The sequence below is a fragment of the Capsicum annuum genome, chromosome 4 (assembly GCF_002878395.1).
Source record: "Capsicum annuum cultivar UCD-10X-F1 chromosome 4, UCD10Xv1.1, whole genome shotgun sequence".
NCBI lineage: Eukaryota > Viridiplantae > Streptophyta > Magnoliopsida > Solanales > Solanaceae > Capsicum > Capsicum annuum.
The window spans coordinates 2,009,587-2,021,249 of NC_061114.1; the positions used below are offsets into that span (position 1 = coordinate 2,009,587).

The 11,663-nt window shown below is 36.1% G+C and overlaps 2 protein-coding genes across 2 annotated transcripts in view; both read left to right on the forward strand.

Annotated features, from left to right (window-relative positions):
- The window catches only part of LOC124897832 (receptor kinase-like protein Xa21), an 8,411-nt gene extending 5,732 nt beyond the window's left edge, over nt 1-2,679 (forward strand). The window contains exons 3-4 of the mRNA XM_047411422.1: nt 1,825-2,247; nt 2,342-2,679. Of these exons, the coding sequence (XP_047267378.1) occupies nt 1,825-2,247; nt 2,342-2,679 (761 nt within the window). The remainder of the gene's footprint in view (nt 1-1,824; nt 2,248-2,341) is intronic.
- Nucleotides 2,680-5,861: 3,182 nt separating this feature from the next.
- LOC107868413 (probable LRR receptor-like serine/threonine-protein kinase At3g47570) lies at nt 5,862-10,355 on the forward strand. The gene is made up of 4 exons (XM_047410522.1): nt 5,862-6,863; nt 6,942-7,157; nt 7,789-9,780; nt 9,868-10,355. The coding sequence occupies exons 1-4, from the start codon at nt 5,879-5,881 to the stop codon at nt 10,203-10,205; spliced, it is 3,531 nt and encodes a 1,176-aa protein (XP_047266478.1). The 5' UTR covers nt 5,862-5,878; the 3' UTR covers nt 10,206-10,355.
- The last annotated feature ends 1,308 nt before the right edge of the window (nt 10,356-11,663 follow it).

The window sequence follows — 11,663 nt, forward strand, 5'->3', positions numbered from 1 at the left end:
AAATTTTCATCAAACATCATGCATAAAATAGTTTCTGGAAACACATGGGCATCATTCGAAAATCATAAGTCATTCTTGTCAAAACAGTTCTGATCTTTGTATTACTTCTGAGTTAGGTGGCGCTCCCTTACAAGTCTGATATTCCACGGTCTATATGGAATCCGCCATTGACTCGGTGGGGAAGCCCCCAACCCAAGTGTGCCGCAAGGGTTAGAGTGTTTGAGTCTGATACACCACACGACACTAGGCCAGCGTAATATAATATACCCGGATTGGCAAATCACGGTTTTGGTCAATGATTTATCTGGACTCATGCCTTCTTCGGGGAACCACCTAAGATCTCTTTAAGCCCTATTTTAGCCTTTTATGAACATGCATCATTCTAAGGTTTTAAAACTTGCAAATCTGATAAAGTTTGATTTCTGTTTTAGTCTGTGTTTGTTATGGCATTTTCTGAGTTTGGTATCGTCATACCAAGACTTGCAAGTCCTATTTCTGAGCCATAATGTCATAAGCATGATCTTTCATAAACATATAGTTTCAGACCACCCAAACATGTAATTTGTATAAGAGATTTCATGTTCCAAAACCCAAGTCAAAACCATGCAAAAACTTTCATCAAACATTTGGTGGTCATGTGCTTTTGGCGAAACCATGCACTCTTTCATTTCATGTATATTCAACATTCACAACCTTCTCTTTCGTATTCAAAAGTCATATTCAAAACATAGCAATAGCCCAAAATATTTCATACCATGCTTTTCAGAACGCATTCAAAACAATTTATATCATACGAAGATGGGAAAACTCATAACAAGAGAGGGATTCATTATAATTCATTCTCTCAATTGAATAATCATTCTTGAACACATGCATACATATATACATAATTTCAAATCAATTTGGGGGAGAGGTCTAAAGACCAAAACAATACCGTCAAAACTTCTAAAACATGATTATATTCATAAGTTTCAAAACTCCATTCTTAAAACATGAATTATATGCCCATGAGATTTTAGGAAAATCCCGCGTACCTCGAATTAGGAATACAATAGGTGATTATTGAAGCCTACGACCTGGGGATTCCAAATAAGCGATCAACTTCGAAAACCTACGGTTGAATCTTGAACTACTTGAATTTTTATTTTGAAACCCTAGAAAGTGTTCTAGATAATTTTTGATAAAAATATCAATGATATGGGTATTTGGGAGTTAAATCCCGTGTTAGAGGTGATAGGGGTTGGAAAAATACCCTTTTACACTTAATGAGACGGAACTTAAATGCTGAAAAACTCCCAGGCGTGCACCAGACCATGCGTCGCATGCTATTTCCCACCGCACTGGAGCATGCGACGCATGCTATATCGCATGCTGCCACCATGCGTTGGACCATGCGACGCATGCATATTGCATGATGCCACTATTTTGGGCATCCAAACAAGCCCTAAACGACGTCCAAAAATTCCAAAACTCACCCAATACGTATTATGACCTTGCCCCATCGCAACGCAACAAGAAAATTTAAAAACGGAGGTTGGGAAGGTTGAAAATAAAATCCCTGAAGATTACGAGCTAAAAATGAGTAAGTCTTTTAACACTTAGAATATTTCCAAGTTTCTCATTCCATGCCCATGCTAATAAGAGACAATGTATTGCACGAATTTTATGGGGCGTTACAGTCATTGTCTACCATAACACGAGAAATAATTTCATACTATGAACTAGTCCAAGCAACGGATGACCTTAGTGAGAGTAATCTGATTGGTTTTGGAAGTTTTGGCTCTATTTACAAAGGTGTTCTCTGATGTGGAACTGCCATTGCAGTTAAAGTGTTCAACCTGCAACTGGATGTGGCATTCAAGAGCTTTGATACGGAATGTGAAGTTCTGCGCAACCTTCGCCATAGGAATCTCGCAAAAGTCATTACTACTTGTTCCAACCTTGATTTTAAGTCTTTAGTGCTTGAGTATATGCCAAATGGAAGTCTTGATAAGTATTTGTATTCACACTACTTCCTCGACATCAGGCAGAGGCTAAGCATAATGCTAGATGTGGCATGTGCATTGGAATATCTTCACCATGGGTTCTTGTCGGCTGTGATCCACTGTCATCTGAAGCCTAGTAACGTCTTGCTGGATGAGGATATGGTTGCCCACCTTAGCAACTTTGGCATTTCAAAACTGCTTGGTGAAGATCAGGGTGATTTGTACACTAAAACCTTAGCAACATTGGGGTATATTGCGCCAGGTACGTCTCTTAGTTTTACTGATTATCCCTTTCTTTTTTTTTTTTTCCATCTATAAAGCATATTGCATATTTAAATGAATTGTTTTGACCGTAGAGTATGGACTGGAAGGACTAGTGTCAACAAAGTGTGACGTCTATAGTTATGGGGTCATGTTGCTGGAAATATTTACTAGGAGAAAGCCTAATGAGTTTGATGGAGATCTTAGCTTGAAGCAATGGGTGAGTTATTCACTTCTTAGAGCAGTAATGGAGGTCGTAGATGGCAACTTGGTAACCCAAACAGGTAGTCACTTACAGATGGAGCTAGATGTTGTGGCATCAATAATGAAAGTGGCATTAGATTGTTGTGCTGAATCTCCGGTAAGAAGGACTAACATGAAAGATGTTGTAGGGATACTACAGAAGATCAATATTCAACTTCTTGCATGCTAAGCATATTCTCGGAATCTCTCCTTCCAGATTAGTTGTTTGTCGCAAAAGTTTGCTAAATTGTTGGATTTACGTGAAGATCGTTATTTTTTTTTTTGGTTTTAGTACTTGGTTTCTGGATGATTCCTTTTTTCAAAAATGTTAGCTGGCTACTATGAACCTTAGATCCTTTTTCAGAAATGCTAGCCGGTTACTATGAATCTTACTTTTTCGTCTTTAAATTGAATAACTAAAACCAAATTGATCCTCTTGAAAATCTTGAAGCGGAATGAACTTATTTTAAATTGTTAGAGGAATCAACTCTATGTATACAGATAGGCAATTAATATAAATGTCTTACATTGGAAACACTATCAGGACATATAACATCATGACAACAAGCATAACGGGCAATGACAAAAAATGCAATATATCATCATGCTATACGATAAAAAATGGCAGCTCAGTGCACGAAGCATCTTGCATTCATGCAGGATACGGAGAAGGATCGCCCCCAGGGATAGTAACACAGCCAACCTACCCAACACAAATAGCAATGACTGATTCCACGACTCAAACTCGTGACCTATGGTCATGCTGCCCCATCAGCTTACATGACGATAAGTGAAGAAAAGAGATAATTTGCATTATCTTTTTACATTCTTTTTTCAATACAGTACATTCTTCAAGATTTTCCAAATCAACCAATTAAGACTAGAAAAAAGTTAATTAGACCCCTCAATGTTAAGTTCTAATTTCTTAAGTTATGATTACAAGAATTCATGTACTTTGCACTGTATCCGAGTCCTTTTCGCGGCCATACCAAGCCCATAAATTTAACAATGGACTGTTAGTTAAATTAGCTCCAGGTATGCCTCCTGTTCTGTTCGACTAGTGTCTCACAGTCCCTTTTTGGTACACGTTGATGGTGTGAGAGACGAGTCTAAAAATGCATTCTTTGCTCTCCGGGTCTCTTTGCCATATTATCAGTCTAACTCTAGTCTGATTCCCTTTGCTCACTTTTTTGGAAGATCATCTACTACTACTTCATTTTCTGGAGGTAAACTCCTCGAAACAATGATGTTGATGAAGAAACTTGAAATGACGTTGATGATTTGGAAGATCAGTCTCTTGCAGAAAGTGACTCAGAGGAGAAAATGCCGAATTATTTTGTCAATTGAATCATTTCTTATTACTCCACAAGTCTCATAATTTTGTTTTTCATTTGAGTCAAGTAACAAGTAATACTCTTTATGATGCATTATTGGTCCTCCCAACACTAGTGCTAAATGGTCCAACTTTCACAACATATTTGGTATATGGCTGTTGCGGAAAGAATGTGTGTTAACTAGAATACAATCGCACAAAAAGCAAATAGAGAAGAAAAATAACACAAAGCTTTCTTTTCAACTAATAGGGAAAGGTCTCGTTTTGGTTTCGTAGAATGAATGTTAAAGCAGGATGCTCAGAATCGTATGATTCAGCAATACCTGACGAAATGATCATATTAAAGATTGGGATGAACGGGATGACCTATTTCAAGATCAAATGATCCACCTCTTTGTTTACCTCTGAGATCCAATTTTGAAATGTTAGATACGAGGGAAACAACACATAAAGGAGAAATTGAATACTATTTCCGATGCAGTTCACGATAAATAGCTGCCAACTACCTAACTAGGTCGTTTCTTGTTAGAATATCTATCCTAGTAGGAAAATGGAAGGAATATACTAATACACTATAGGAGAGTCAAAAAATGTGTATTGGAACTATATCAGGATTAGATTGACGAGAAATATCCTTCTCCATTCCCGGCCACCTCATTAATATCTGGGGGGAAGAATCCGAGGTAGCCTAATGATCAGCAAACAAATCAAAGACAAGTACTTTTGTTTTATGTTAGTCTCTAAGTAGTACTAAGCACCTATTTAATCGAGAAAGGGAACTAACATATTTTTCATTCAAAACGTATATCAATTACACATAGTGTTATCAGAGTATTTTATTATTACTAAGAGAATATTTTGAGAATAATAAAAAAGGTAATGTTAAATAATAACCTTTAATTATGTCCTCTAATATTTTTTTTCTCTCAACTGTATGACTGTATGTCATACCCTAAAATTCACTTCATATGGACTAGTAATATATCTTTTTTTTATTACTTAATAAAATCATTGGGGGTGGGGGTGGGGGGTGGGGATGGAGGGAATTAGTTAATGTTTGATTTGGTGTTTTCCTAGAAAATGAAAAATAATAAAGCATCAAACCCAAATTGAAATATAGCATTTTCCATTAATTAACCTTCTCTTTTTTTTCTTTTTGTGAAATGTGTACATGGCATTAGGAAATAAAATACAGACAAATATCCTTGTAGACATTCAGAATTGCAGATTTGCTCACCAAAGGCTGGGGGATTGCTACATGTCTACTGATTTCCAGCTTGACGGGGTGGGGGTGGGTGGGTGGGGCGTATGCTAATCCATATTGGAGCAGTGCAATTACTTATGCTGTTTTGGATTAGTTGTTAGTTAGTTATGTGTTGGTTATAATCACAGTTTGAACATGAGTAATAACAAACTAGGCCGGGGGTTTACTCCGATAAATCCTTTAAAATCACGGGTTTAACTTCTATGATTTTCAATATTAATTTCATTGTAATATCAAAATTACTGGTTCAAACCTAATAATAGTGGTTGATATTTAAATAGATTTTTCCATATATATATATCTATACTCCGTATCAAATGATATAAATCCCTGTAAATCTATAGCTGACACGAGTTAAATTTTGATTTGCCAAAACTAAATCCCTATTCATTATGATATTGCAGTCAGTACTGTTTAAGTTGTTAACTCAAATTATGAATTTCACCTGTATCTAACAAAGATAATAATAAAAAAAAATCTATTCAATTCATTCTTGCTCCTCTAATGAACATCTTACATTTGGTATAAAACTTGTGGAAGACTCCTGTTTTAGTCTTCTTTCTTGGTCTGCCGTTAAAACGAATTAAAGTTACTTTATTGTTTCTTTAGATAACTTAATTAATGAGTAAAGGAAAGATATTCCTTTTTTCTTAAAGAATGTATGGAAAATTATTATAAAAAAGATTTTTGTAGATTTTGAAATCAGAAAGAGAAAGAGACCTCTTTACTATTTAAAGTCTCAAAACCACATCATTACTATCCATATCAATATTCTTACCAATATAAGCAATTATGGAGAAACTTGTTGCTTTCACCTCTTTTCTCTTGTTGCTTCAGTACTATGTTATATGTAGTTCAGCCATGAACCAATTTAATATCTCCACTGATCAATTAGCTCTTCTTTCCCTGAAATCACAAATCATTTCGGACCCCTTTCATTTCTTCGATGAAAGTTGGTCTCCAGCTGCGTCGGTTTGCCATTGGGTTGGAGTCACTTGTGGCTCTCGTCACAAGAGAGTGAAGTCCTTGAATCTTTCTGACATGGCTCTTACTGGCAGAATTCCACGTGATTTTGGAAACCTCACATTTCTTGTTTCTCTCGACTTGGGTAGCAACAGTTTCCGTGGAAATTTGCCTCAAGAAATGGCACACTTGCGTCGGCTTAAGTTTCTTGATTTAAGTTTTAACAGCTTCAGAGGGGAAGTTCCTTCTTGGTTTGGGTTCTTACACCAACTTCAATTTCTTAATCTTAGGAATAATAGTTTCACCGGCTCCCTTCCCTCTTCATTTTCTAACATTACAAATCTTGAAATGTTGAATTTGGCATTCAATTCCTTAGAAGGTCATATCCCGGTTTCTCTCTTGAATGCCTCAAGGTTGGAGACGTTAGAATTATCTTATAATTCACTTCAAGGAAACATTCCAAAATGGATCGGCAATCTTCACAACATGAACTGGTTGGGCATAGAATTTAATCAACTTATGGGTTCTATACCATTTACAATTTTCAATATTTCTGGGATCGAATTCATTTCATTTAGTGGCAATAGCTTATCAGGAATTCTTCCCAATGGTTTATGCAATGGTCTCCCAATTCTCAAAGGGCTTTATCTCTACAAAAACAAGCTTCGCGGTCATATGCCTACAAACTTATCAAATTGTTCACAACTTCAACTGTTGGGGTTATCGGAAAATGAGTTTGATGGACCAATACATAGTGAAATAGGAAGATTGAGTAACCTGCAGATATTGGATCTCGGAACGAACCATTTCACTGGTACGTTCCATATTATGAATAATAGCACTATTGTATCTTATTACTTCAGAATTTCATTTTATTATACATTCATTTCAGGGATAATTCCACAAGAAATTGGAAATCTTGTTAATTTGGTAGAGTTAGCCATGGAGGATAATCATATTACTGGCTCTGTCCCGATCTCCATATTCAATATCTCATCGCTGCAACTTTTGTCACTGTGGAGGAACAATCTTAGTGGATTCTTACCACGGGAGATTGGCAACTTAACCAACATGCAACATGTTGAGATTGGTGGAAATAAGCTTATAGGTACATATATATATATATATATATATATATATATTTTTTAATGATTTTTTGGTTTTTATTAATGAAACGAAAATTATACAAAGAGTCAAAGGCCAAAATAGGTACATATATATTCTAATGGTGTCTCATGTTAAATTTTACAGATCCATTAGAACTATTAAAATTCTATGAATTTATGTATGTAATGAGTACTAAAATGTAACAATTATAAATAAATCTTCAAGTATATGACAAGAAACACCATATAAGGAGCGTCTTTTAATGTTTAAAATTAATCTATTTTGAGAAATAACCAGTAAATTTGAACTACTATTGGTAGTTAGCTAACATCTAATAAAGTATCATTTTATATATTTGAGTCCATATAAGAATACAAACCTGCACAATCAGAATTCATAGAAAATTAAATTAAGAACTTTAATGGAGAAAAAAATATATAATATGTACATCCTTAGTAAAACTTTGATCAATAACAATAGGAAAAAGAACTATATAGTTATTACATAATTTTCTGAGTTCTTGCCGACACCTTCTTCCGTAACCAATTAAAATTCAAGAGTCTTCTTATAGATAAGCATTGAGTTAAATAGTTCATCTCACTTGTATTCATTTTTTCTTCATGTGTTGACAGGTGAAATACCCAAAGAGATACGCAATCTCATTGAGTTGGAGGTACTTAATCTTGGGTTTAATAGTTTTAGTGGTTCGCTTGATATGGAGATCTTCAACATATCAGGGCTGAGAATAATTCAGCTTTCACACAATAATCTATCAGGAAGCCTCCCACCAAACATGTGTTCTATCTTACCCAACATTGAACAACTTTTTCTGGGCAACTTAACCAATCTTGTTGGGACTATTCCCCATTCCATCTCCAATTGTTCAAAACATACTATTCTAGAGCTTTCTAACAACCAACTCACAGGCTTGATTCCCAATTCTCTTGGATATTTGACTCATCTACAAATCGTAAACTTGGGGGGAAACAATTTAACCAGCGACTCATTGTTAAGCTTTCTGACTTCCTTAATCAATTGCAGAAATTTAACATATCTTGATATATCTTTCAACCCTCTATATGGCATGCTTCCAGCCTCCACAGGGAACCTTTCCACATCTCTTAGAACATTTTTTGCCATCAGTTGTAAAATCCAAGGGCGTATTCCAGATGAAGTTGGGAACTTAAGCAGCTTATTAGACCTTGATCTTTCTGGAAATAACTTGGTCGGATCTACTCCAACATCAATTGGCAACTTGAGAAAGCTTCAGCGCTTCAACTTGAGTAACAACAAACTTACAGGATTTGTTGGTGATCATATATGTAAATTGCAGCATCTGGGTGATATTTTCTTGGATCAAAATAAACTTTCAGGATCTCTTCCTAATTGTTTAGGGAATATTACTTCCCTCAGGGAGATACATCTCGGTTCCAACAAATTGAGTTCCAATATACCACCAAGCTTAGGGAACCTTCATGATCTAGTGGTTCTTGACTTATCGTCAAACAACATAGTAGGTTCTTTACCTCCAGAAATTGGAAATCTAAAGGCTGTGACACTGATAGATCTGTCAATGAATCAATTTTCAAATAGAATTCCAAGAGAAATTGGAGGATTGCAGAATCTGGCACGACTTTCTTTGAGACACAACAAGTTGCAAGGAGCTATACCTGACTCAATGAGCAACATGGTAGGTTTGGAATTCCTAGACCTTTCTCATAACAATATATCTGGAATCATTCCTAAGTCTTTGGAGAAACTTCAATACTTGAAGTATTTCAATGTTTCTTTCAACAAATTGTATGGTGAAATACCCTCGGGAGGTCCTTTCAAGAACCTCTCGAGTCAGTTTTTCATCCACAATGAAGCATTGTGTACTTCTTCAAGATTTAGTGTCCCGCCATGCCCCACTCCATCTAAGCACAAATCAAATAGGAACAAATTGCTAGTTCTTTTTCTTTTGCTAGGACTAGCATTTTTATTTGTTCCTATCACTTTTGTGTTTGTATGGATAGGGTATAGAAGAGGTAAAAGAGCTCCTCAACAAACTGATGCATTGTCTGCCATTACAAGAGAAAGAATTTCATACTATGAATTGCTCCAAGCAACTGATGCGCTTAGCGAGAGTAATTTGATTGGTTCCGGAAGTTTTGGCTCTGTTTACAAAGGTGTTCTCAGAAGTGGAACTGCCATTGCAGTTAAAGTGTACAACCTACAAATTGATGCGGCATTCAAGAGTTTTGATAGGGAATGTGAAGTTCTGCACAGCCTTCGCCATAGGAATCTTGTAAAAGTCATCACTAGTTGTTCCAACCTTGATTTTAAGGCTTTAGTGCTCGAGTATATGCCAAATGGAAGTCTTGAGAAGTATTTGTATTCGCACAACTACTTCCTCGACATCAAGCAGAGACTAAGCATAATGATAGATGTGGCATGTGCTTTGGAATATCTTCACCATGGGTGCTCGTTGCCTGTGATTCACTGTGACGTGAAGCCTAGTAACGTCTTGCTGGATGAAGATATGGTTGCCCACCTCAGCGACTTTGGTATTTCAAAACTGCTTGGTGAAGATCAGGGTGATTTGTACACTAAAACCTTAGCAACATTGGGGTATATTGCGCCAGGTACGTCTCTTGGTTTTGCTGATTACTCCTTTCTTTTTTCCCACCTAGAAAGTATATTGCATCTTTAAATGAATTGTTTGACTGTAGAGTATGGACTGGAAGGACTAGTGTCATCAAAGTGTGACGTCTATAGTTATGGAGTCATGTTGCTGGAAACGTTTACTAGGAGAAAGCCTAATGAGTTTGAAGGAGATCTTAGCTTGAAGAAATGGGTGAGTTATTCACTTCCAGATGCAGTAATGGACGTCGTGGATGCCAACTTGGTAACAACAACAGGTAAAGGCTTACAGAAGGAGCTAGATGTTATGGAATCAATCATGAAAGTAGCATTAGATTGTTGTGTTGAATCTCCGGCAAGAAGGACTAACATAAAAGATGTTGTAGGAATGCTGCAGAAGATCAAGATTCAACTTCTTGCATGCTGAGCATGTTCTCGGAATCTCTCGTTCCAAATTACTTGTTTGTTGCAAATGTTTGCTAAATTGTTAGATTTATGTGAAGATTGTTACTTTTTTTATATGTTTTAGTAATTGATTTGTGGATGATTCTGTTTTCAAAAATGCTAGCTGGTTGCAATAAATTTCATTATTTCCAACGTAATAACTAAAACCAAATTGATCCTCTAAAAAATCTGGAAGCAGAATAATCTTTTTTTAAAATAGTTAAGAGGAATTAAGTACATGAATACAAATAGGCAAGTAATATATTTGTAAATGTTTTACATGTGAATCACTAAGATGACACATAACATCAAGACAACAAACAAAAAGAGCAATGACAAAAATTGTTGCGATCATAAAGCCTATATATATAAATATATATTTTATTTTATTTTATTTTTTTCTTTTTTTTGGCAATAACTGTGAAATATTACCATTACTAACACAATGCATACAAACAAAGAGTATCCAGTGGTTTCCTTCTGCCTACAAAGGAGCCATGAGTTAACCAATTAGACCTGAACTAACAACACTTACTAACTAATAAACCAAACAGCTATGTACACAATCTATCACACCAATTTTGACACTTCAGGGCCCTTTTTGATTCCTTAAGTATATTCATTCTCTCCCTTAGTTCATGTTGTATCTGTGAGATATCTATACTAGTAGGAGTAGTTATATGTTGAAAAATCTTCTTGTTCCTAACTTGCCAAGTGTGTTATATCAATGGTCCCCACATTCCTGCAACTATATGCTTCTTAAACCACTGCCAGTTGCTTCTATTTATCCACTGTACAGTGGTCTTTACATCCCTCTTCCTTACGTGTATACCAAGCCAATTGAGAAGAGTTATGCTCACCTCCATTATCCATTGGCATTCTCCAAACAGATGCTCTTGTGTTTCCTCAACATCATCATCACATAGGCAACATTTAGTATCCTCTACTGAAATATTCAACCTTTGCAATCTTGTCTTTGTCAATAACTTATTCTGAAACGCCAACCATAATATGAATCGGTGTCTCGGCATCATAATGGTACTCCATATCAACTCACTTTCCCTTTGTCGAGGGTGCATACCCACCAAGGCCTTGTAACTCCTATTAACCGAGTAGTCACCAGTGTGTGTTAGTATGTACTGCCCCTGTAATACCATCCTAACATTTGCACTTTAATGGAATTCAACTTCCTCCAGTACCAACTACTAGTAGGGGCAGGTTTGTGTGCCCATATGTCGGCATCATTCTTCATATATACTTCATGCACCCACTTCGCCCACAACACATCTTTTTTCCTTGCCAATTGCCAAATCAACTTTCCCACTGAAGCTATATTCCAGTTCTTGCATCCCTTTACATTTAATCCTCCATATTTTCTTGGCAAACACACTGTATTCCATGCCACCAACGATATCTTCTTTTTCTCATTGCTACTTCCCCA